General features: G+C 41.3%; 1 protein-coding gene across 3 annotated transcripts in view; it reads right to left on the bottom strand.

The window, feature by feature from the left end:
* The window catches only part of TTC7A (tetratricopeptide repeat domain 7A), a 172364-nt gene that overhangs the window by 36879 nt on the left and 107611 nt on the right, over positions 1-27874 (bottom strand). For all 3 annotated transcript variants that reach the window (XM_041476948.1, XM_041476949.1, XM_041476950.1), the window contains 4 exons: positions 24219-24335; positions 20300-20397; positions 15159-15293; positions 4095-4297 (listed from right to left, as the gene is read on the bottom strand). In XM_041476948.1, coding sequence (XP_041332882.1) covers positions 4095-4297; positions 15159-15293; positions 20300-20397; positions 24219-24335 — 553 coding nt within the window. The remainder of the gene's footprint in view (positions 1-4094; positions 4298-15158; positions 15294-20299; positions 20398-24218; positions 24336-27874) is intronic.

Raw genomic sequence — 27874 nt, 5'->3', positions numbered from 1 at the left:
TCTTGGCACAGCAGTGCTGCTGTATGGTGCTGCTCTGCCATGCTGCAGCGTGCTTTCTATGGAAAGCATGCTGATTTGACTGCTATTGTAAACACAGTCACAGCAAAACACAGCCATTTTCAGCTGTGCAGAGACAGCTTGTGTGTGTTATGGTGGCGACTCTACCCTGGGTAAGGGTGAAGTTACTGACACCCAATGGACTCATTCACTGCTAGATCTGTGCCCTTCATTTAAAGCCAGCAACACTCTTCAGGTTGGAATTTTCCAAATATAGCTTTGACAACCCAGTTCCAAGAGCCCAGGGGAAGAGACATGACTACTTTGTTAATTGATGCTGGTACACCAGGGAGGCTCAGCACTGTCTACAGCAGAGTTTTCCCTTAAAGTGGACTAGGTCAGTTGGATGGCAATTGTACCAAGTCAAACAGTAATTCTCACAAGCAGATCCTCTTCCTCTAAATTATCCCATATCCACAACAGTACTACTAGAGTGAGAAAACAATGCATTCAAACTGGGAGGACCAGCACAGAAACATGTGTGAATTCAATTACATTTGCCTGTGTACATGTCTTGCATCATTTCAAGCCCCTTGGAACTGGCTCATAATCTAGTTTGCCCTCTTGCATAATCCAAGACATATATTTCTCTCTGGTAGGGGACTGAACATACTGTGCTCAAGAACTTGTATTTTTAATAGAAGTACAGCTAGTACTTGGCTAATACATACATTTCAGAAAGACATTCAGTTTTCTTCTGATGGTCTTGAGGAGATTCAGAATTTGTCCATTACATCCTCACTTGTCACATTACATCCTCAATTGCATAAACCCAGTCTTAAGTTCTCTATGGGGACAGTGTCTCATTCAGTACACAGGACAAAATCACTTAGCTAGCAGCCATTCAATATTTTATTTTCGCCCTTTTTATTTGATGTATAGCCCTAAAAGCCTTGTTTACTGCACATTATTCCAGCTCTATTCTGAAGGCAGAATGATTAATTTCTTTACAGACTTTTCTATACTGCTCATCAGATGCTTCTAACTTGTTATGTGCAATTTCCTAGCTTTTGGAAAAGCACATAAAGGAATGCCATTATGTGGCACCATATAACTACTGCCATGATTCATATCAGCAGGGATAGACCAGACCTTTGCTATCTTAGCTAACAGGTGTGAACCACAGTCTGCAAGCAGGGCCAAGTAAAGGAGGTGAGGTAGACCTTAAGCAAGTGATTTTCACTGATATTTGCTGGCACCAGGATGGGAAGATTCGGAATCTTAAGGAAAATGAAGGAAATGGCAAGGAAGTACTCTTACAGGTTCCTGCTCCTTTGTCATTCTCCTAAAACTGACCCCTTTAATTCACTCTTTCTAGCATGCCCACCCCTCCATCCATGTGTCTTCGTATCTATCTAGTCTTACCTGGTGTTATCTATCTTACCCTGTTCTCTATCTATGTGTATTTCTCTCACTTTTTCAGTTTCTTTCCTCTTCCCTATTTGCTTACAGTCTGAGTCTCTGTCCCCAAATTTCTCATCTTACTGTCTTTTTCAGCTCTTCTAAATTTTATATCCATCCCCTGACTGAAATATCACCACAGAATACTCTGAACTGGAAGGGACCCACAAGCATCAAGACCGTCTCTTGGTCTCACACAAGACAGCCCCAAGAGCCACACCATGTGTCTGAGAGCACTGTCCAATTCCTTCCTGAACTCTGGCAGGCCCAGGACTGTGACCACTTGTCTGGGATGCCATTCCAGGGCCCAACCATCCTCTGTGTGAAGAATCTTTACCTTATATCCAAACTAACCCTCCCTGATACAACTTCAGGCCATTCCCTTAGGTCCTGTCACTGGTCACCACAGAGAGATCAGTGTCTGTCCCTCCTCTTCCCCTCATGAGAAGTTCTAACCGCAATGAGGTCTGTCCCCAGTCTCCTCTTCTCCAAGCTGAACAGACCAAGTGACCTCAGCTGCTCCTCATATAGCTTCCCTTCAAGACCCTTCAGTGTTTTGGTTGCCTTCCTTTGGACACTCTCTAACAGTTTAATGTCCTTCTTGCACTGTTGCACCCCAAACTGCCCCCAGCACTCGAGGTGAGGCCGCCCTGGTGCAGAGCAGACTGGGACAATCCCCTCCCTTGCCTGGCTGTGATGCTGTGCCTGATGCCCCCCAGGACAGGGATGGCTCTCCTGGCTGCCAGGACCCTGCTGACTCATGTTCACCTTGTCACTGACCAGGACCCCCAGGTCCCTTTCCGTGAAGCAGCTTTGCAGCCTCTTGCACCCCATGCTGTACATGCACCCAGGATGGCCCCAGGACAGGCGCCCTCATGAACCCATGCTGGCTGTGACCAACAACTGCACTGTCTTTCAGGTGTTCTTCAGTATCTCCTGGAATAATGTCCATAATTCTAACAGTCACTGAAGTGAGACTGACAGGCCTATAGTTACAAGAGTCATTCTCTTGCTCTTCTTGAAAATTACTGGAGTTTGAGGGGAATAAGCATTCACAGACTCCTTAAAACTTTCAGAAATACTTACCTACTAAGCATATATGTGTTTTTTAAAGGTTACAACTTGGATAACCTAGGAAAGATTATGGTAAAAAGCACTTTCATATGTTACACATTCCTGACAAAACCTGGAGATAACAAGGCCCCATAGAGAAGATATTGCAGAAGCTTTTAAGGTCTCTTCTTTAGCCTCCTTTTCAGAAACAGCAAAACCATATTGGAATGACATTTTCTGAAGTAAACTGGGCCAGAAAATCTGAGATGTGCACCTTGGAAATTTTTATTCCAAGTTACTATAGTTTCAGAAAATTGCAAGCAACTGAAACGTGAAGACTCGGAATGTGGTTATGTCCATAAAATAAGACAAAAAATGAGAGCTACTAGTATCATGTTGGCATCTAATTTGATGGCTTCTCTGGTATCAGCAACTTCTCTTAAATTATGACAGAGCAAAGAACATCATTCCACCTAGCTAGGTTTTTACTGAATGAATTTGTGAAGGCTGTATCACAGCAACAAAGTAATATTATTGCCCCATATAAGTCTGACATGTGTACAGCAGACTTGTAACGTTCTCCTGACATGCACCAGCTATTCATCTGCTATTTTTGTACTGAACACTAATTATTACCAAATATCTTGCCCTTTGCCTGTATGTTCTACTATTTTCGCTAACTGTAACTTCACTTAACATTTGATCTCTTGTACACTGAAACCCCTTCAGTTTCGGAGTTGCCAGCAAACCTCACCAGGACCAAATTTATGTCAGGAGATACAAATACGCTAGCAAAGACACTAAGCAGTCACATGGATGTAGAATTCCTGTAAAAATTCAGTTAGTCAAGATAAACTTCTAAAATTACTGAGGGACCTGGTAAGAGCTACAGTTAACAAGACACACCATTGATGAACTATGATTAACTACTCTGATTTCACAAGAGAACTGCTTTTGGTCTTACACAAAGCTCCCTGTATAATTATTATTGTTATTAAGCTCTAGGCCCAATGTCTGGAAAACAGTTTGTTTTGGGCTTGGCGCCACAGAAAAACAATACTTGCTGGGTAGGAGTGTTACCAAAAAAAACCCCGCAAGTGTGGAGTCCCTGCCCCTACAAAAAGCTGGAACTAAGCTGCAGCTTACGACAGTAACAGATTCATTTTATTGTAAACTCAAAGTTTATCTTGATTTTAGCAGACACAAGAAACTAGCCCAAGTTTTACAACCCCCATATCTATCTATCTTTAATGATTTAGTTCCAATCTTTCAAACATCAGTGTATTGCTTAGTTAAAATGCATAACAGCAGGAAAAGCAGCAAAGACAAAGCAGTCAACTGACTTCCAAAAGTATCAGCCTTTGTCAATTAAAATACTTTTGACACAAGTCCTAATTAGTTAAGAAAATTCAATCCAGTCTTAAAATAGAGGTTCAAACTACTCAATTTATTCTTGGAATGGTCACTTGCTCTCAGGATTAGGAAGACAATGGCATCCAGAGCAAGCATAAGCCCTCTCCCCTCTTATTATAGTTAATCAGCAACATAAATACTATAATGGAGCTGAGCCCCTGCAAACTCACCAGGCTGTGCATAATTTCCACTCCAGCTGGATTCACGGTGAGCGCTTCATCATACAATTGCTTAGCCTCCTCCAAATTGCCTTTCATCTCTGCAAGCCTCCCACGCATGTACAGTACAGCATGAGATGTGGGGAAAAGACTAGCTGCCTCCTGGGTACAAAAGCCTGCTTCTTTGAGATGCTGCTGTTCCAGGAAGAGTTCAGCTGAAGGAAAAACAAAACACCAAGCCATAAAAATAAAGCAAAGAACACCCTGCCATTAGATGAAATGAAGCAGAGACCTTTCTTCATATTAATTATATATCATCTGACTTAAGCATATTAAAACATGAGGCCATGATCCTGCACAATGCTTAGTACTATGGTTAGTGCTTATTATCATTACTGGATTCACTGAATTTATCTCTTCCTAACGCTAAGGGATCTATACAGATGTTCATGGACACCTTTGGGTGGTGTCCTGACAAAGGCCTTAAGGATTCCTCCACTGGGAAGGTAAACAGTGGTGAACTGAGCCCTAAGGAAGCAGGGCTACTTGGCGTCATCACAGGTATTTCCAAATAATCTGGAGGAGAAAAACGAGTAAGCCATCACTGTCTACGGAGAATTTCAAAAATGCCAGAGTAATAAGACATGTCTGAGATGGACACTGGATAACTTACTTAGGAGAGCACTTTCCCATTTAAAAAGATGATCAAAAGTGTTTTTTCTCTTCTTATTTGGCAAGGTTATGAGACAACTGTCTCTTAATATTTCAGAGACCTACAATCAAATGGCTCTTATATACTTATTTATATTGCTATTCATTATTATTTATATTGTGTATTCACCCATTTACATCCTCATAAATTACAGAAAAACATAACACAGTTCTTAGAAGAGACTGCTTATTTACTTTCTTGAACTATCAGCAACTATCTTAGGGGTTTTCTTAGAAAAAAATATGTAACAGGCGTATTTACATGTTTGAATGTCATTTTGTTAATAAAATAATGTGTCATGATAAATTTCATAACACATCTCATGGTTGAACTTTAACATTTCTCAATATTTGGACTAGATGATTGTGGTGTTGGACTGAATAATTATTGTAGGTCCCTTCCAACTGAAATATTCTAATTCTTTCAAAAGGTCAAAAAGTGATACCCAGTTTTCACTGCTACATGTAACTGAAAAGGGAAACTGTTTATATATATATACACATACACACACATAAGCATGTATGTAGATAAAATAATTCTCTTCATACAGGCAGGCATTGCTCTTTGGTCCATAACCTGTGGTCTACATGCTCTCACTGCAAAAACTCAGTGTCTCTCTCTTATTTTTTTTTAACTGATGTCATGCAGTAAGTATTGACAGTTCAAGAATCCAATTCAAAATTACTAATCCAGGCTCCAGATTTAGAATAACAATTCTGAAATTAGACACAACCTTAAATGTCCTGACTTTTTAAGGCAGTGAATATTCTTAGGAAGCCTCTGCGAGGGGGGAAATTAGAGTGAAAATTCCTCCTGAGCATCTTTGAAACTGCAATTTCGAAACACTGGGAGACCCAGATGACTGTGGGGACTGGGCATGGTGACGTGGAGCTTGCTAGAGGTGAGCAGGGAACATCTCAAAGGCAGTCCCCTGCCTGACCACAGGAAGGCCCCACCTTGGCCTATCTGATATGAGACTGGGATCATGAATGGCATTTTTACTGGCATACCAAAAATGATTCTGTAGTGAAGTGACAGCATGGCTGAACACCCTTCCGCTTCTGAGATGACCCTTCTAGAAGAAGGGTGAGACACTGTCAAGAAAATGCTTGAATATTTCTCAGCCATACCTAGGTTGTGGTACAAGATAAATGTCATTCTCCAAGGTTGTCAACATGAGCAAAATATTAGTTCCTTCAGAAGAGTTATACTCTTTCAGAATGACTCATACACATTTCTCCCTGGTTAATCATAAAATCTCTGCATGCATCCCTTCCCTTGGCTCCAAGAGGCTGCAGCTATCTATAATAACAGAAGGCAAGGCCATGTACCTTGTCAAGCTGAGTATGTGCACAGCCTTATGCAAAAATTGGTGGGAGGACAGTATTTTCCTTGCACTTCCAAGGAACAGAGCGTTTTCCTGCCAAGTGCTGCATAGCAGCTGACGCCATGCATGTGGCATTAATGAGCCTGGGGATGTGCAAAGTGACACTTCACAGCCTGGAGATGAACACTCCATCCTCAAAGTTTGCATAAACTTAGCAGCACAAAAGAAGGGGTGAAATCCTGGCACTGTTTGAAGTCAGCAGAACTTCTAGATACTGCCATACTTAAGCTCTATTAGCAACTAAGAGCCTCATGTGACTTGTTTCATTTCAGAACAAAACTGGGAGCAAGCGGGTTTAGATGTGAAATCATGCATGGCCGGTGCTTCAACGCATGCAAAATAGAGAGTACTTATTCTTTCTATGGTGCCTCTAAATCATCTTCAGTAATAACAATTATTTAGAGGAAGTACAGCAACACAGAATCTAAATAAGAACTACAAATTGTATTTTATGGTACGGTAATGTAGCATATTAAAGTTCAGTCTGTTTCTTTGCAGGCTCAATAGTCAATAAAAATGATTTAATGGTGTGGGAGTCCTAATTTGCATAAAAAAGAATGAGAGGGGTGCCTTTTGGTTACAGAAGGAAAGGAGTGCTAACATTTTTAGCTACCCAGCTAAAAATAGACATTAAAGGACATCATTTAGGTCTGCATTAAAATGTGTTTTCTGTAAACTCATTTTTCACTTCTATTACACACTCATTTTATTTACAGATTAACAAGATATGCTTATGTAACATGGAATAAAAACACAGCTAGAGGCAGAAATCAAACTCAAAAAACAAGGACCTATTAAATTTACCATGGTAAAACCCTCAGTGGTACTGAAAGTAGTGAGACACCTGCTTTCATGTTAGCTGGGTTAGCAGCTTCCTGACCATTGGATTAATCAGCCTATCTCCTTATATAACCTAATTTTGCTGTAAATAACATCTAACCAAATTTGCAGCCCTTGTGAGGAAGTTCTGTTATAGAGACTTGGCATCCAGTTCCACTTCAAAGAAGAGAATACCTTCTCAGGCTGACACAGGTATCTAGTATCTGTAATTCTTATCCTGTGAAAGGGTCAATGCTTCAGGGAAACCATTTATGAACCTCTCATTATTGTACTAGATTGTACTTGGTACTGACTTTCTCCAGAGCTTTGAATCTAAAACCAAGCTTCCTTGCTCTCTCTCACTTAACACCATCTCCACAAAAACTTCAATAAATTTACATTCTGTTTTGACCTAAAAGCTCTCTAAATGCTACTGAGCAGAGAGATGATGATCCTGCATGTATCACCCTTCTATTAGTCTCTATGGAGTAATGATTGAAACTCTGAGTGCGAATGACATTAGGGAATATTTCAGCACTCTTACCTACAGGAAGGAGACAGTGCACTGCATGGATGGGCCAAGACAGGTTGAATCTCTCCTTTCAGTGAGTTCTTGAAGCCTGTGCCTGCACTGAGACCATGAAGAGCTATCCAGCTGACTTCAAGGTTCAGCCTAGCACAATTCATTCCTTTCTCAGATCCACTTTTTGCTTCCCATTTGTGCTCTCTTGCAATAGTGTCCAAACTATTCTGCTGTTCTTCCAAACAACTGCTGTCTTGTGGCTATGGCCTCTTCTGTCTGGACTTGCAGCTGGACTGATGCACCTGTTTTAATGCTGGGCCCAGTCCCTGAGAGCAGCACACCTCTGCACTGAGAAGATTATTAACTTCTACTACAAGCTCCTAGTTCTTTCAGCTATTTCTGCTAGCATTTAAACTCATCTACAGTGAAGATCCTTAATCAAGTGAAAATTGCCAGAAGCATATAATCTACTTGCTCTCCAAAGACCCTAAAAAATGCACAGACCAAGAGCAATTCCCAGAACACTGACAAAGCTGGGTGCCCTACAGTCAGCCCCTTTATTTTGTCCAAGATAAAGTTATTTGCAGAGTTCTGTTAGGGAGTCCATCAAGGGTGTAACAACAGCATAATCCAGTTTGCAAACAGTCATGTCTGCATCGCACTGTTGTCTGAGAAACAGCGTTGATCAACATCACCTTAAACACTGACTCTATTCCCCATTTCAAAGCAGTGTCAAGAGTGATAGTGCTTGTCACTGCAGTAACAATTTTAATTCTAGCCTAAAGAAATCAAACAGATCCGAGATGTTTTTCTACAATGTGAACAATGCAAGAGTTAAAATTTCATTACTTGTGAATCGTGTTTGGTGTTATCCAAGAGGCAGCACTTAACTCCCACAAAGTAGACTGCTCCACATCCCTTGGTTGTGTGTGCCTGATGCATCTAAAGCACTCCACTCTCGTCCGCCCCAAAAATGTTACTGCATAGTGACGTGGCCAGGGTAACACCCAAATGCCCAGCAGGATGGTACAGTGCAGAGCAGCTGTTCACACTCAAGAACGTGAGAGCATCTGTGAGGGTGTTGGAAGGTGATTTCTGTTCCACATCATCTGCCTTCAGGAGTTATGAATGCTTGTTACTGCAGGAGCCCTTAGCCAGCTGGAACGACCCACTCTGAGACAGCTCTGCCATCAGCAGTGACTACCGAGCTATTACCATGACAAAGGGTTCCCCCACTGCCTTTCCTTGCTGGCAGGTGAGGTTTAGTCATTGTTCCATGCTATGACACCACCCTGCATGCAGTAGCTTGACAATTCGTGGCAGATTAGACAGAAGATTCCTCCAGGCATATCCTGACTACAATAATTTCATTTGATGCAAACATTTGATACAGAAATGAAGTACAGAAACTGCTTGTTCCCATACACCTGAGCTCAGCCACCTGCTCTTTTGAAATGAGGCAACAGATTTACACCCTCTCTTTGCATGCAAACTGAATTCCAGGGACTGGCTTCAAATTCCCAAGCTTCAGGTCTCACAGGGCCTGAAATGACCACCAAGCTTGTTTATTTACAAATGCAGCATTAGAGTGAAGGTTTTTGGAAGCAGCACATAAGTGCCACAAACTACCTTCTATACTAAAAGGTGCAGTCAAAACATGACTAACAGCCCAGTTAAGTATAAATTCCTATTTTCTGTCTCTGGTATGAACAAATGTCCTACCTCCTTCTTCATGACTGTGTACATTTTATCACTTGTCCAAACTTACTGAGCAGCTGAGGAAATGCTACTTTTCGGTACCCTCAGTCATTCTCTGGCAGTGCAACAAGTTTCTCTCCATCTCTTGGCAAATTTTCTACAGAATGCTAAACAAAAGGCATTGGTAGCTGCTGCCTGTTTCCATCACAAGTGAGTGTTCAAGACACATGCGAATGTTTGCATGTCCCAGATTTTGAGAAAAGGTATGTGCTCTTTGAAGATTGTCCATGCCTAAGAATTACCAGTCCACAGAGTTTCACATCCTGCTCCAGCAATGAGAAACATCCAGAAGGCTCAGGAATGGAGGAGGCAATCCCAAATGCCCTGTACTGACATAAGGCTGCAAGAAACCTTTTGACTTTTTAAATTTATTGTTGACAGAAAATAAATCAAACTGAAAAGTGTAGAACAAAACTTATTAATCCCTCTTGAGAATGTTCAGACGAAGAGAAATGGGGAATTTGGGGATCTTTAGTCTCTACCACAAGTCTAGAACAGACCTTGCTAAACCAGGAGGCTCAGCAGAACTACTGCTGGCTTCTTAACTTCATTTTGAAGGGGACAAAACCAGCTCACTTTACCATTTCCATCACCAGTTGAAGTGCTCCTAATCCCTCCTAGTAAGTAAATTCTGCAGGGGAGCCATCTTTGCAGTACACCTTTATTCTTCTCAGAAACTGAAGTGTAATATAGGACGCTCTCCCGTTCCCCCTCACCAGGCTCCAGCTTTTCACAGTGCTTTGTGTCACTGTAAAGACACAAAAATTAGCAGCATTTATGGAGCTCAAGAACTCAAGCAGTGAATGGGAAAGTTCTAAACTTGAAATTCTAAAATTTGGAAGCACTTAAAAAAAAAAATATTAGAATTGGTTCAACAACCAGTGCTGCATTACAGGACAGTATCTGACTCAGCCATTCTGGCAATATCAACAAAGATGTCTCCCACACCTGATTAACACCTTTAATATCAGAACTAATAACTTGCAGGGGCTTAGGACTGCTAAAAGCTTGGAGAAGGAGAAACACTGAGGTGCCCATGTGCAGGCTGTGCAAACACAAGCTGTGTTGGGTGAGCAGAGGGGCAGCAGGGGAGGGCCTGGCTGCACCCTTGGCTGCTGCCAGGATCCGGCTCCATGGCTGCGGACCAGGATGTTGGAGACTTCAGCCCACTGGCCCCAACAACACTTTCTTGTGGAACAAAGCCCATCTCCTCTAACACAGCTTTTTCCCAGGAACTGGCCCATATGGAATAAAATAAATAAATCACAAGTGTTTTGCGAAAGGGAAAAAAAAAAGTTCCTGCTGTACATAACTCGGGGGAGCAGATGTTTTTCCATTAGCTCACTGTTCTCTGCTGCACTGGCTCTCTGCATTTCTTGTTTGTAGCATGTTCAGTATAAACTATTTTTCCTAGGTTAAACTTTAGCATGTTACTGAGACAGCAGGTAGTCCACTCCAGCCCCACTGTGAGGACATGGAATAGTACCTTGGTAATTTTTCTCTAAATCCTCCTTTAAATTAGCCTCAGGGTCTACCTGGTGAGGTTCACAGGCTGAGCTTAGCAGGCATTTAGCCAAACTTAGATCAAATTACCAGACCTACTTTGCTGTGAGTGGCCATATTTGGTAAAGTATTGGGTTAGTCAAGAAGCTAAATTGTCAGATATAAACTACTAGTAAAGACAAACAAAGTGGACCCTGTAGTTAAAAGTAAAGCTTAAAATAATACAGTAACAGGAACTAGAATATTAGAACTCTTATTAAAACTGACCTTGTAGCATTCTAAAATGCTGTGCATAAATAGAGCATATGGTTATTAGTGCCTGGAAATATAATCGCACATACTTTAGATAAAAAATCATTCCAGTTACCCAAAGAGCCTAGAACTATTAACACTATTTCTTTCCAATACTGACATGCTTTGCTCTCTGGGTCAAAAGTGATCTTATAAAAATGCCGAATGAAGGTAGATTATGGTCATAAATTTGAATGATTTCAAGTACATTTTCTTTAGTCAAACAGCATGAGTATTTTCTAAACAAAAAGGAGTACTGGCATGACTGTTAGAAATACTAGCACTAGTAATCTCTAGGATTCCCCTTGCAGCTCTTCCTGCAGGAAGAGGGAGGAGTTAACAAGCTTTACCAGTGCCACAAACGTTCCTTGCCTCTTCTCAAACTTGAATTCAAGCTCTCAGCCATGAAAAGCAGAACAAAGAGGAGAAATGAGCATAAGGATTGCATAATGACCACCTCTCCTGGAGCTGCACCACCACAGCATGTGCACTGTAGCACTGTTCCTAAGTACTCCCTGAAACGAGCTGTTTCTCAGACATGGGGCCAAGAATAATGTTTAGGCTCATAAATGTTAAAGTGTTCCGAGATGACTCTTTTTAAGCAGCAATTGTATTCAAGAGGACTAGGGGGGTTATTGTTAAAAGGGACCAGACAAGCTGTGTTAACAATCTCTGCTGCAGAACACTTGGAAATAGAATACGCCTGTTAGTATTCCAAGCATGTCTGCTGCAGGGGACTTCTCTAGTCTTTGAGGACAGCACACTGCTCTTCCAAAGCTGTGACTACCTGTGCAGAAAACAGGAAGATATAGAAGCCCACTAAGGCAATGTGCCGAGTTCTGTGCTGCAGATGACTGTATTCCCAGGTGGTCCTGTAAGAGATGGCTGGACATTAGATTACACAGTGAGAATTCACAGTTTTATTTTGATGCTTGAAAGAGAAAGGACTCTTTCTAGAGACCACAGATCCATCAAGCAGCTCTTTGTTTACAGGAGGCTACAAAAAATTACCTTACCAAAGATCACTAGGCATTGCTTCAGGGAAAGACAAGGTACAGCACCTGTTACAGTGCAATACATTTTGATTTAGCAGCTGCACATGCAAAGATGGTGCTTTATTGTCTTCCCCATAAAACTATGCTGGTCACAAACCCAGAAAAACTACAGATAAAACCACTAAGTGTATGCTCTCTTGTGGGTGAAATAAGCATCTTTATCACAGCACAAAAGGGATTAAGTATTTGCACAGGGTTTACAGCCTTCCCTTCAGCCACTGTTAAGGGAACGCACATATTCTCATAAGCTAATTTTGAAACCCGTTAGAGAACAAGGGCTCTGCAGCTTGGAGGGACTGAGGACACTTCTGTACAGGGCAGGAACTCCTACTGCAGCTGCAGCTGGAGAATGACGCACTAAGGATACCCCTATGTAAGCATCACTGGATAGGTACCACCCCCTAACAGTCCCTTTTTCAAGTATATGTGCTGGCGTTGTGGCCTGGCTGCTGGAAGGCTGTAAGAGCAGTCCTGTATAGCTGTGGGATAGCTGGTTTTGTGTGCCTCTCACCAGTCCCACTGCACAAAGTTCTAAGTGGGCCAGGTGGTTGGTACCATTACCTTTCATGCCCTGGGATATCAGAAGGCATGGCAACTGCAATGGCTTTAATGGCACCCAGATTGCAACCTGGCACTCTCAATCCCTACCTGTGCACAGAGGCACGGCCAGCTGTGTCCTGTGAGTGTCTGAGAAGGATGGATGCTTTGTTATAAATTTACTGTAGTATGAGGTTAGGAAATTTTAATAACTTTATCTAAGGATTTATGAGTCATACTAAAAAGGTCGAAGTGTTAATGACAACAAAAACAACAACATACGAGTCATTTCCCAAAGGTGGATTAACGTTTTTTCCCTTTGGAGATAGGACACTGAGGTATGAAAAAGTTAGGCAACTTGCCTGGAGTCACAAGATGAGTCACTGACTGAAAAAGGACAAGTCCAAGCTAAACCTGATGAAAATCTACAGGATACTGATGCAGACCTTCCATGAATATCAACTGACTCCATAAGCAGGCATCAGAATGTTACTTTCCACAGCCATTAGTTTTTGGGCGAGCTGCAATGTAAAACCACCTGACTACCTCAACTTCCTCTAACTATGCATATCTGTTTAATTTGTTGTCTATGAAATATCTCTGTTTTGGAAGGTACTTCTTACAAGTACACTTGATCCTCCCTTCCTCTCCTTTCAGACAGGAAAGATCCTAGTAGTGAAGGTCAGTGACACCCTTTGGATTATGCCATTCAATAGTCTCAGCATAAGGCCAACCCACTTCCAAGAAGTCCTTTAATTATTCAGGCACTGTGCCCTTCTCCACAGAGAGTAAAGACTACCCCAAATACTTGCACCTCTCTTCATCCCTCAGGATACCAGAATCCAGCAGCTTCCACACCACTGTGAGAAGAGAATGGCCAGTACCTCAGCAGGAGCTCATTAAGCTGCATCCATAACACTAACTACTTCAGTAATGAAATTACAAAGCAGTCACAGTACATGTTTTCAAAATATCAATCCCGAATTGAGTCCAGCTAAAACTAAGCATGAAGCAAAACAAAGGCTTACAAAAGATAAGAGAGAAAAGTTACAGCTTATAAAAATAAATTCTATCTAAAATAATTAATTAACACCTTTCAGAAAGGCACTCTATTCACACTGAAAAGCAATCATAGTAATTCACAGCAAGCACTAGGTCTTTATTGCTTTTGTCTTTTCAGACAGCAGTAAAAATGTAAACTGCCTAGAGCCAGCTGTAGGATGATGGACAACAGACACCTGACTTCTCATCATAATAAACTCCATTTATTTTGCTCCCCACCAGCCCCCTATTCAGCCTTAAATCAGGAGTATAAACTGAATAAAGCACAATCTTGCTGGTGATTTTGAAGCCCACAGCACATCACTGAAATTTACATCCACACAAGCCATTAAGGAGAACACATATGATTAACTTAAAGGATGATGCATTCTATAAGGTAAATTCTTTTGTTAATATTAATCAAATTGTAGCAAAAACAATGTAATATATTTTGTTCTAGAACTAAAGTCTAATTGGTAGGAAACTACCCACAAAAACAGCTACGAAAATCTTTGCTGCGAAGTAGAGTGAGACTGCCAGGTCTTATGTGAGAACTGTCTGTCAATTGCATAGATTAGCAAAATGAGAATTTGAAAGGTTCTCCTGCACGAAGAATAGAAAACTATCAGCAGCTTTCCAGGGGGTTCTGCTTTTCTTTCTGCATTGCAAATGGTGAGACATCTAATAAGCAATCACAGCACTCAAAGGTAATTTCAAGTGTGCAACTGTGGGCCCAGTTATCGAAGAACAACTGTATCTCCTAAAAACAAAATTATAGGGTTGGAATTCTATCAGTTCAGAAATGCTGGAATGCAAACACAGAAAGTGCTGGGCAACTCTGCTCCTCAACAAATGTCCTACATAAAAACCCTCCATGGGTTTGGAGGTCGCTTGTGGGTAGAGTCTCTCTTCACTGTTTTCCCTTTATGTGCTCTGCTGCAGCATCTTTGCATTAGTGTCTCAAACTGATACTCAACCTACAAGACCCTGGGAGGTTCAAATAGTCGAGGACAGAGTGGAGAACATGCTCATTCTAATAATTTTCACTTAAACCTCAGCAAAAATTGGAATGATTAAATCACATTTAAGACATGGTTTGCCCAGTCTTATTACAGGGAAGCATTTAGTAAAAGGAGACTGAAAATAATTTTCCTTATGAACTACCATTTGTTAGTGTAAGAACTACCTACCCTCTTTTGCAAAAAGCATATTATTGTGATGACTAAAGTTTTCTGTGTGTTTTGGAAAAACAAAAGTGAGCTGAGAAATCACACTACCACAGTATTTGGGGTCAAAATTAAATGAGTGGTGTTTCATCTTAGATAGACAGGCAGATTTTCTACTGGAATAGAGTGATTTTCAACTCATGACTTCAACTACTCTGTTAATACTTATGTAATTTGATTCATCACTGAAGGGAAAGAGGAATTCCAGGTAGCTCAGGACTTACCAGCTTGTAGCCAAATTTGTTCTAGAGTTGTCCACAGCTTCACAGGTCCCTGCTTCATTGTGCTGCTCTGCATAGTTATTTCAGACATGGCCTGTTCCAGTCTTGATGCAGCAAGGGAAGAGGCTCGTTGTGACCCTACGAACCAAACAAACAGTGATGTATTTTATACTTATTTATGATATTTCTTTGACTTGCTAAGGCAGCGGGTCTGATCCTCCACTCAGTGCATTGGTTTTATGTAATAAGAACTCTGCTGAATTTTGGCATGACAAACTGGAGAAGTATGTTTTATAAAAGGTTAATTTACTGAAAAAAACCCCCCACTAAATTATCTAAGGGCTGCAGCTCAAACAAGCATATTAAGAGACAGACAGTAATTCTATAAAGGTCTGCTTAGCATTCATCAAGGAAACAACCATATTTTGCTTGTTTGGGAAGCAGAAGTCTAGCATCAAATATTTTCAACAAATACCCATTTCATAAGCACAGTCATCGTACAGTTACAAAATGTGCCCCACTAAGGTAAAAAATTCATACAGCATTACAAGGTAGCTTAGCCCCATTCACATAGCACACACATTTCAAATGACAACAATATTGTTCTACTGATTTAGAGACAGGGTGGTTTTTCACTTAACCTTGGGGAGCACAGAGTTCAGAGCTTTGACTACATTAACCTTTAGAATGCACTGTAACATTTACGCAAGAATGAAGTATTCAGCGCTCACACCTCTGGGACAAAACATCACATCAAAAGTTTATCCCAGGAGGGCTGCATGGGCAGAAACCACATTCTCCAGTACAGCAAGTGGGATTATACTGGTGAGTCAACCTCTCAGAGGGGTATCAAGATGGAGGTAACAAAAGAAGCAACAAATTGAGATTTCAGAGTTGGCTTTGAGAAATAAATATTTTAATATCCATAGGTTTTAATGTGATTTTATGGTTGATAAGCTCTTTCTCTGGAGAGCTGCTGTGACTGAAGCACTTGTGTTGATTAGCATTACTCTTGAATCTATCCTTACAGGCTGACCTCAGAAACCACAAGATCCTAGAGTTAAAATCCCGCTTTTTCTCTCCCGCAGCCACGGGGCACTTAATGGTCTCTCTGAGAGGGACAGCACGCTTTTCCAGCTGGAGCGTGCTCAAGAGACAGAGGGTTGCCAAACCACACCTCCTCTCCGGCGGACCAACACATCACCCTGTGGTCCCCAGCCACGGCCTCCCGGCCATCTCCGCTGTGGATGCGGAGCAGGGACCCAGCCTCCCGGCAGGCATGAGGGGAGGCTTTACCCTCCCGTGCCAAGCACCTGTGCTTTGCAAGGCAGGACATGGCTGCAGCTTCCACTTAACCCGAGGTGAGCATGTCACGGCTTGGGAGAGACCAGAAGTGCAACTCCAGGCTCAGAACTGCTATGGGAAATATTTGTCCTATTATCTCATCGCTAACTAATGTCATTCATTTCAAGCAGGAGAACTTCAAAACAGCCCTGCAGCAGGCGCCGCCCACGGCTCCCTTGGAAAATGCAAATGTGTTCTTCCCAAATGCATTTCTTAAATTCCTACATATTTTCAAAGACATTCCTGATCTAATGTTCCAAGAGATGACAGTGCAGTAATGTAGCAATTACTGCTTTAAGGATACGGCAAAAGACATTCAGCTTTGCAGGAAGAATTTATTGTATTTACCAGTTTATTTAACTGATCCACCTTCAGCCTGTTTCACTGCACGAGATTCCTCCCCTGCCTTGCCCACTCACTCCTCTCCCCGATCCCTATCTCCACTAGTGAGAAATTCACTGCATCTCCCAGAAATTTAAGTCAGTCTAGAGCCATTTGACACAGGCAATACTACCAAGCATTTATCCCCAGCCATCTAAAACACATACAGCTTTCCTGCAGCGCAGAGACAAGAAAATGGACACATGAACAGTTTATTAGCAGAGCTTCAAGGTTAGGGCAGACTTCATGCCTTTTAGACTGGCAAACCTGGAAAAAATTGCATGAACTTTGTGGATTGTGCAGTCAGCCTAATGAGATTCTTATATTAGCATGTTTTGCATTCAACTTTCAGTACCACATTTTCCTGCCAAGGCTGCCCTCCCAGAGAAGATTTGTGGAGTTGTGTTTCTTGCAAGCATCCAAATGTAATGCTGGGCTGTTTGCACTGGGTGGGCAGATAGGCTGGTGCCTTATTCACATCCTCACAGAGCTCAGGGAAATCCTCTTTTCCTTGCAAATCAATCCAAGAAAACTAAGTCACCTTTGTGCATTTTGGAGAGGTTCACACGCTGCCTAAGTAGATCCAATTACAATCTACTAAAGCATCCTTCCCTCACAAAGCAGACTTCACAGGAATATAACAGCAGAGTTGCTCTCAAAGAAACCCAAGTTAGCTGCTCCTCATCTTATCTTCATTGGCCCAGTAGTTGCTGAGAAGGGAATTTGAGACTGAGACTGATCCTGCCTAGTGCAGTGGGCATCTGCACTGCTAGACAAATGAGACCCAAGTTACTTAGCAATTTATATGTAGACTCTTTTCATTTAAGATCCCTTGGCATTCCAATCCTGTGATGTTTACTTTCTTTTCCTTCTTTTCCACCCTGTAAGAGGAAGCAAAATATTTTAGGCAGAGATCATGCCATCCCTGCTTGGCCTTAGACACAGACACATTCCTTGTTCTGGACACGTACATGCCAGATGATCAAGCTCTCTCCAAACCAGCCCATAATCCACTTTTGCCACCACTGTTCTTGCCCATCTCTGCTGGGATGCTCACAGCAGTTCTCCTTAAAGCTTGCCTGACCAAATAAACTCTGTAAGAGAGTTTTTTGGCAAGGTTTTTGCCAGCCTGGCCCTTCTGGATTGAAAGAGGCTCAGCCACATCTCTGAATCTCAGGCAAGCAATACGGTGCCCATGGGGGTGGGCTGATGGCTACTGCAGCCACAAAAGTTTACCTCAAACACACTATATCCTGAGAGGGGAGATCAGCATGTGCCACACTGGCAGGACTCTGACCTGAGGGTGGTGGGGGGAGATGAGAAAACTTCAAGCAACATTAAAAAATTTATCTGAATGTCTCATTATAAGCTATCTCCTCCTAAAGAAACACGCTAAAAAAACCTCCCCACAAAACCTGTCTCGCAGAACTTTAATGTCATGCCTCAAAATACATGCAAATGTTGGCATACGAAGATATCATATCAATTTGTTATTTTAGTGCAGTCTCTTTCTCTATTTAACAGCTCAACCAGACAGAATATAAACTTCACATTTTACAATAAATCCCTCCAAACATTTTAGAAATAACTCATGAAATAACAAACTGATTTTGTTCTGATGAGCTCTGCACATAAGCCATACAAAATCTATCTAAATAATTTAAAAGCACTGTTCTAGGGTGTTTTAAGACCAAAAAGACCAAGTTTAATATTTTGCATTTATGCGAAAACTGCTATCAAAATAGAAATGTAGCTCATTAGATATACCAGGCTTATAAGAAACACAGAAGTCCCAAGCCTAAATCACTTCAGGCAAAAGCATTATAAGATAAGACTAAATCAGAGAAAGAATGAAACAGCAAGGCAGCTGACTGATATCAGTGAATTTAGTTAGGAACACTGCTTCAGTTAGGAGAAGATGAAGAAAATAAAGAGGAATTAATCTTTCTGGCAGCAAACCTAAAATTCTGGCACAGCAAATAATCTTATTGTGGTCTAGCTGAGGGAGAGGTCAGTGTCAAAGCCGGCCACAGTAACTGCCACCCTTCAGTGATGAGCCCAGAGATGACAGAGCGCCTGCGCAGCGCAGCGATGCCGCTGCATGCTCCCGGGGGATTGCACAACAGACAGCACTGCCTGCTCCACAGCCATGCAGAAATATCAGACCTCCTCCCTCCTTCAAAGCAGGCAGCCCTAGCCCCAGCCCTGGGGAAGGGCAAGGGGGGTAGAGCTGTACCCTCCAATCTCACCCACTACTGTCTTCAAAGAGGCTCCCAACAGGGACAGCAGATCAGCTGCTTCCCTTCTGAAGATGGAGAACAGCAACACCCAGTGCCTGCACAGAAGGGAGCCACAGAGCCTTGCTGAAAGCAGCCAGTGCCAGCTCCACACTTAGGTGGGTGGTGTAATTTCAGTACCAGCTCCTTTCTTGCATTCATTGTGGGGGCAACCATGTTAGCATGGAAACCTGGATTCTCAAAGTGGAGGAGGAATATATTTCTTGGCTAAAACCAAACTGCATTCAGTGCAAATCACTTTAAGTGCATGAAAAGCTGATTCAAAGCTTGTACTTGACATTAATTTGCCCTTTCTGGCAGGCAGCATCATGGCATATAGCACAATTAAGACTCAGACAAACCCTAATTCCCTAGAGATCCATGAGATTTATATGTTCGGTTTTTTCCTTGTCCATTTTCTGAGTTTGAGATTCACTTTCTTTGCTTCATCTATATCCACAAGCATAGGCACTTGATTCCCTAAAAACCCCTCCAAATTAAAAGGCAAGTTTCTCACATCATCATCTGATTTTGAGCTAGGGTTTTAAAGAAGTAAAAAGTATCACAAGATTTACAATAGAAATCACAAGTCAGCAGCACTCTCTGAAAGCTTCCTTTCCCCTTTACTGCCAAGATCAGCTTTGATGTCTCAGTTACTTCCATCTGACTGTATCTGGTACTGTGAATATGTATTTGCCATACAATAAAGCATCACAAGGTTTATGCATAAATCCCAGAGCAAATCACCATCTAATAGGAATAGACACTCTCTCTCAGCTTTCCAAAACCAACAATAGCAGCTGGCTTGATCAGGATATCTAAACAGAATTAAATGAGGAGGCAGGCTGAGGGAGGGAAGGAATAAAAAATAAAAAGAAGGACAGAATTATACATCTCAGAGAGCTTTGTGAAAGAAAGCAGAAACTCCTGTCTGTGGTATGCATGGGGAAGCCAAGGTACAGGCAAACCACAGTGACACATTCCACAGCAGAGCTGGCCATGGAGGCAGACCTGGAACTCCTGACCAGCAGCCTAGCAACACAGACGTGCACAGGCCCACCACCCTCTCCAAAGAAAACGAAACATTCATCTCTCACAAAAGCACATGTTTAGGACAGGAAAGCACAAATCTTGTTTCCTTACCAGAATCAGTGTCGTGAGCATCTGGGAGAGTGAGATGCAGTCCATTATGCTTTTTGATTACTGGTGTTTCGGTGACACTACTTCCTTTCTCAGAGCCACTGTAAAGAAACAAAACTGTGTAACACGGACATCTCTCAGTGGAGAAATGTTCCCCTCAAAGCAGGCAATAGTTTAGCTGCCATGGGAAGTGAAAAATCAAGGTTTCCAGTTGTGAGAAATCAGCTTATTGAATGTATTAACACCTGGCCCACTGCCAGTGGACAGGAAGCTCAGAGACTGCCCAGCAGGGGCTCCAGGGCACACACACTGGTATTTAGTTTATTTGGCTATAGGGAGTCTTTACAAACCACTGGACAAGAAACATGCAGCCAGAAGTCAGACCAGAGGAGGCCCACTAGCAGACCCAGACCCAGCAAGAACCACCATCTCTTGGGCTTTTCTGCAGAATAATTTGTTCACAGGTTTACTGTGCTGATCCTTTTGAAATAGACCAATTACCACCTTCCACCTGGGTGCTAATTTCTTCATATTTTCATTTCAAAGGGCTTATTTGCCCTTAATTTTAGGTTTGCTCCCCTTCCTCTTTTGTTCTGTTCAAAAAGAGGAGGAAGATAAAAACTACCAGAAGCACTGCTTTATGAAACAGGTCTGTTTATGAAACTCTGGTCTGTTCTTCTACTGGACTTCTGTCCTCACAGGAGAGGCCTTATAAAGAGAAACTCACAAAAAAAAAAAAAATCATGTGGCTAACAAAAAGTCACTTAACACAGATCTCTTGAGCCTTCCTGTCACCACATAGTCTGCCTTCCCCCAAGGATCAGTGGTGATGATATCGCCTCTCATCATCCATTAAGGGATGAAATACCAAAAGGAAAAGTGACTGCCCTGGCTACTTTTTCTGGCACACTTCCAAGCCTGCAGCTCAGCCTTTGGACAATATTCCTTCCAGGAAGCAAGCTGTCAGAGAGACATGATTGGTGTGGATGCCCCCATCTTTCAGTATGATGAGTCCTTTGGTAGGGATTGCACAGAATTCCCTTGAATCTGCATTGATCTAGCAGAAGAATTAGCTTGGGACTGCTATTTGGCTTTAAACACAATTATTCTATTATCACAGAAAACAACAGCAAAAGATAAAGCGAGTCTTGTCCTTCCCAGCTAACAATGTAAGACTGAAAGCCACTTACTGTCATTCATCATAATAGCAATCATATTTACAGCAGCTAAATAACCTTTTACTTGGGCTTTGAGATCAAACATAATGGTTTCTGTTAATGCACTCTGAATTTTTGGGCACTGGACTGCACCAATCTCTGTCCTTGAATGGGCCTCCCTTGTCTTCCGTACTGGTTTCCACACTGATAATTCATTTGAGACTATCAGGTAGTGACAGAGAGAAGGGAAAATTAAATTACCTGTCCTATGCCTCAGCCTTACCTAGACAGAACTGACCCAAGTGTAAGTGCCCTGGCCAGCAGCTGCTGGTGGAATTCTATGGACAGCTCAGTCTCACTCCTGTGTATGCAGGAGTAAGGCAGCTGCACTTCCATATATTACTGCCATGAGGTGAGTGCTATATTAATGCAGCAGCCACCACCGTGGAATCACTGCTCAGGCACATGCTGGAACACTGGTTAATACACTGTACTCCTACTCTAAGGACAGGTGAAGAGCCTGGAAAATCCCAGGCTGAAAACCCAGTGTAATGCATTGTGCAAAACAGCCACTCCCAATGGCTTTGTTGTCCCAGAGAAGGACTGAAAATTAACTACCCTTTAAAAGCTGCAGTACAAAGCCATGAGCCAGGAAAGCTTCTGATGTACCACGGAAGGGATAGTAGCCAAATGACTTGTTTTCTACATAGAGTGCTGGAAAGATTGACAGCAGGACATCTACTACCCATGTTTTTGAAACATAGTGGAGACAGTGGACAAATTGGTGACAAAAACGCTGAGTGGGACACTTGGTTGTGAGAATGCAGAGGCACCAGTTCGTCAGAGAGAAGACAGAAGACTTGAACAGGGCATATGAATAGCTGCTGGGGATAAAATACTGGGCCCTGAAAGACTTTTTGGTCTGTCAGAATCACAGTAAGATTGCAAAGCCAGCAAACAGGCCAGACAAATGCAACTGAAGTGCCATTTAATTGTGTAGGCAATTATCCACTGATTGAACCAGTAAGGAGTACTGAGTGTAACAGTTCTCAACTTTGTGTAAATACAACCTTCTCTTTTGCAAGAGGCCCTAAAAATGCCTTTCTTCAAGTCTCACTGATAAGAATTCCCCTTAAGTTCCTCTGCCAGCCCTACCCAGAATACTTTACATATTTGTTAGCTGATACTGCTGCAATTTGCTAAATACAAGGGGCTTCCTGAGTCACTGAATCCAATCTAAAACTGCAGGTACCAAGTTGATTCTTGTTACCTTTCCAACAGCATTTCCTAATATAAAAAACTTTATGGTGTGTTTTTTGAAGAAAGAAAAAAAAGCCATGCTGGGAATAGCAGTGAAATACATACTAGAGTTTTTAAAAGCGAAAGCAAAGCAATTTGTTTTGTTTAAGATATTATGGCTAAAGCTTATCAAAAGCCTCTAAAGGTATCACATCTTGGGTTTTTAAGTATAAGAACCAAAGCACAGCTTGGGATCCAAATGCAGTCCAAATGGCTGAACTTGTTATTTGTCTGTTTTCCAATGTACTCTCTACAGTCGCAGGTTTGCAGCCCCCCCTTGCAAAAGTAAACCTTCCTCAGTCATAATTGTTCAGTGTGGATTTGATCAGCTTCATGAGGACTACTCATGGGTATAAAGATTATTCTTGTGAGAGGTACAGGATTGAATCCTTAGCTACAGATACTAAGGCCTAAGGAAATCAATGATTCAAGTCTGTAAAAGACCACTGCTGCTATGTAAATATCCTGATTTTTTGTGTTTGGTTTGCTGCTCATTAGCTAAACCAACAAGAATTACTAATAACCCCTCAAGGACAACTTGTACATAGACATGCACCATACTGTGCATATACTTCTGGTGTTTATAAAACTTATGCAAATGCATACAGAAATTGGGGAACAACTCAAGCTACATCATCCTGCTGTCTTGATTGCTGCCATCAAGCATGCTGTCCTTCCCATCAAACACAACCCCTGTGGACATTATGGACAAGGAATCTTGGTAAAATATTCCCAAGACACTGTACACTGATACCTTGACTAGGGCAATATCCTAAGGGTGCGGGAAGGAAGAAAACCAACTTAGTATCTTCCACACTTTTTCAACTTTATCTTTCAGTGGGGCAGCACATGAAAGGGAGGAAACAGGGAACGTAGCATTCTGTGAAGGCAGATTTACTAGGACAAGGGAAGGGTGAAAGATGCTACATCCTTCCTTTCTTTCCTTGCCCCGTTAGCACCAGGATGTGCAACCAGCGTGCAACTACAGCATATGAGTTTGGCATTGTGCCTTTCCTTGGCTTATTCACTTCAGGACTGTGTCACCCCACACATTCCTGGGTGGTGCCAACTACTGCAGACTGTGAACAATAGCTGATGAAAGCTCAGCAATATTGGGGAGAAAGAGAATCTGTCTCCATTCTGGACATCCAATTATGGATAGAGATGTTTAGACATTGGTTCAGAAACCTGTGGTTCAAACCGCTTCTTCAACACTAGAACACTGAAGTTTTGGTTGTGTAGTTTTTAATTTTTTTTAAATAATGGCCATTAAAATCTTCCCTTTTCTTTTTTAAATCACTGCTAGAAATATTACGTATCTTTTAAACAGTACTATTTATGACCTTTCTTGCAAAATAACTCAAGTATGACCTTTCTTGCAAAATAACTCAAGTATCTAGAAAATTAAAAAAGATAACCATGTTACCAATTACAAATCTGAACGTGCTACATTGGAGAAAGCCTACCTGTGCTGTAAAACACTGTATACCATCTGCCACATCTGCAACATATGTCTGCATGTCACCAGAGCCTCTTCAGGTCCTTTATGTATCCATTCCAGTTTTACTTTGGTGAAGAGCAAGCTGCAAGATGAAAAAGAATAACTCCTATTTTATTGGCATCTCATAAAAGTAGAGAATCAGTATCACTCTGGCAAGATCCTGGCAGGCAGCATTTTTACTTGCTTTGTCCATGCAGTAATAAAAGAAAACACCATAGCACAAAACATTTCATTTGGCTCAAGTTTGATTCCCCACAAAGAGATGAGAGGATTAGCAATATTCCTCAGCTGCAGTCAAATTTGCGTCACAAAGCTGGCAGGACAGTGTTAAAAGCAAAGCATTGCAAAGCTAACAAGGTGAAACATAAACTGACTCTCATTTTATTTTGGACAGTATTGAAAACAAGAGAAAACAGAATTGCCATAATACATATGCCCAGGCTGTTTTCTTCTTCTGGCATCTCCTTATAGCACTGGCTTATATAATGAATTTCAGACAAAAACCCCAGCACACTTAACATACACAGATAATTATGTAATGCCTCACAGGAAGGAAACACTTTTTCTTAACCCCAGCTGGCAATCATCTCATGCCCCTAGGCAAGACAGCTGATAGCCTTGTACATTCTTGTTCTAGGTAGTGTAACTGCTGCTACTATTCTTGTACCTAGAGAAGACATACTTGCACAGACCACTGGAATTCAGCAGAATTGGGTCACACAGAGGTTAGAAGACAGATTTGGCAATGACACAAGCTACCACTTGCTGCCAGCATGGCTTTTAATACCATCTTTCACTACACCCATTTTATCTAAATTGTGAAGAAGATATAATTTATTTCTTTTATATTAATGAAAAACTTACTTTTTGCTTTAAATGTTTTCATAAGGTACAATATTATCACAATTTTAATTCACTTGATATGGCTAGCAGTTAATCCACTGGAAGCACATATGTGTACATACATGCATACAACAGCTGAATGTTAAAAATCCTAAAAACAGGTTTGTGAATGTGACCTGCAGGCTCCTGAGGAATCCAACCTACTTCAGAAAGAGACAAGAGCAACTGTATACACGATATTAGAGAAGAATTCGCAGCTGAGTAAGAGATTCTTCACTTGGAATAATTAGAACTCTATTGCCAAGACTGTGTGGTGCATATCTACAGGAATGTGCTAAAATGGCAGTTCCATTTGGCACTAACAAACATTAGGGTGGGCATTTTTCGTTTGCGTTTTTTGGTTGGTTGGTTGATTTTTCCTTGGGGGGTGGGGATGTTAGTGACCAAAATGTAGCCAACTGTACCTACTGTTATAGTGAAGGCTGCTCATGGCTGCTGCTACAATTTGATGTGGTAGGACAAGCATTCCAAGAAATTCCTCAGGTACAAACTTTGACTAGGAAAGGCACATGAAGATTCATAATCAAGGGAATTTGTCTGCACCCTTTACTATTTTACATCCCTACTCTATATCTTTGATTTTCTTGTTACTGGCGTGAACAAAACAAATACTGGTAAGAACATAATCTGCTCTTAGACATGCTGACCACCTAACTGGGAGGAATTCCCTTTATGATTCAGGTATTTGAGGCTAAAACACAGACTGATCAAAATTTTGCTGGGACAAAAATGTAATAATGGATGGATGCACTGTTAAAAAAAAAAAATCTGAATTCAAAGGAGTGGTTAGCAATGGAACTGGCCAGTGATACCTGCTGCTCTGTATTCCTTGAGAACAGGGCTCATAAGAACCAAGCCTGTTTCAACACAACAGGATACAGAATCAATCACTTGGGTATAAGGAATACATATCACACTAGAAAGATGGGAAGTTACATCATGGAGTGCAATGGTATTAAAAAAGACATGCAGTTCCTGAGCAACAATGCAGTTAAAAGGTCAAACATCCTTTACCATCCATATACAGAAATGTAATCAGGTAGGAACTGGAAGACATGGCTGTTCTTGATCAGAGCATCAGCAAGACACTTACTACAATTCTGTTTCTAGTTCTTGCTCTTTGATTCCAGAAGATGACTAAAAATGGGATATGGTTCAGGAAATGATTATGCATGTGATCTGAGGGCTAGAAAAATGTGTTCCATCAGAGGCTTGATAAGCTCAGTTTATTTGCTTTAACCAAGAAGCAGCAAAGAAATAGTTTTGTCCCAGCCTGCAAGCATCTACATGAAGTCTCTCATTGTGAGTCATTGATGTAAAAGAAAAGATACAGAGAATCTAAGAATTTGTTGGAAGCTGAAATCAGTCAAATGGAAATTTATAAGTAAATGCATTCACGTAAGTATCAAGGAAAATCTTTGCAGCAACTACCTTGTGTGAACAGTAAATTCTGTAGTCATTAAAGCCTTTTCAGCAAGGCAGGATAACATCTGGAAAGCAATGGTAGTGTATAAACAGAAGCTGTGGGTTTGATGCATAGGCTCATGAGTGAGTTTCTTTGGGCTGCACTGTACAGAGGGGTGAGACTGCAACACCTTCCTTCTGGAAGTTACTTTATTAAAAATGTTCTTTTAGTCTCAGAAGCAAGCACATTGAACAATCTATGCTATTTTAAACATACAGAATAATTTTTAAACCATTACAAACTTTCAAAATGAAAGACCTTCTAAAGCACTCCTTGCAGTAGAAGAACAGTGGTCAAGAAGACCAAGGCCCAGAGACCAGTTGTATTACATCCCAGAATAAAGCCACACTTCTCAACATAGTAAGATACCACGCAGTATTAATTAAATAGACAAACCTATTAACAGTCAAACTCCAGGACAGGACAGCTATATTAAAGGCTCCTTCTCCTTCTTACATTAGCAGGGACATAGATGGCTTAGCAGCAGGCAAGTAAAATCACTACATAACATCTTTATACATTGCAGTTGAACATTAAAAAGACAAAGCAAGCATTTCATCATTCTGCTGTTTACTGCTTACAGTAAGTATATGTCATCTGCTCTGGATGAAGATGCAATGTTCTATCTCAGGAGAGAGAGCAACTAATGAAACCAGGAAAAAAAACCAAGTCTCTCACAAAAACATAATGAAGCCTCAGCACAATATTATCATGAGTTGTAAGACATGGGCACACTACAGAATCTTGGAGATACTAAGCCCTACTAGCTGCTGTGGCAGCTCACCTTGGGCTGTTATAAAATAGTGTTATCCATGTTATCATGTAGTCTTATAATGCACCAAACCAAAGACAAATGGGAAGAGTGTAAGAAGCAAAAAGAATTAAACCATACTAGTGGCAGTAGCAAACAATGCAATTAAGCATGCTAAGTAAAAGGTGGAAATACAATCAGGGTATCAGGCTGCATGTGCTATATGCTGTTAGTCTTTCTCAGTTTCTAATAAGTTTTGTAACAGTGAAACCAGATAAGTAAATACATAGAGAAAACAGTGATATAGTATCACATATCTCAAGCTTATAATTTTATTACTGAGCTATCACTCTTGCTACACATAAATCTAATGAGTACTCTGTCCTATCAGTGTCTGCGCACAGTTTCAGGGGCATAAATAAAAATTACTTAGCACAGATCTCACCTTATTGTATTTCTTAATATCATTGTACATTTGTATGATGCTTGTAGTATTAAGCAG

This window comes from Pyrgilauda ruficollis, unplaced genomic scaffold, assembly GCF_017590135.1.
Source record: "Pyrgilauda ruficollis isolate IOZ18807 unplaced genomic scaffold, ASM1759013v1 scaffold4, whole genome shotgun sequence".
NCBI lineage: Eukaryota > Metazoa > Chordata > Aves > Passeriformes > Passeridae > Pyrgilauda > Pyrgilauda ruficollis.
The sequence above is the reverse complement of the archived record's forward strand: the minus strand, read 5'-3'. Positions and strand labels throughout refer to the sequence as shown.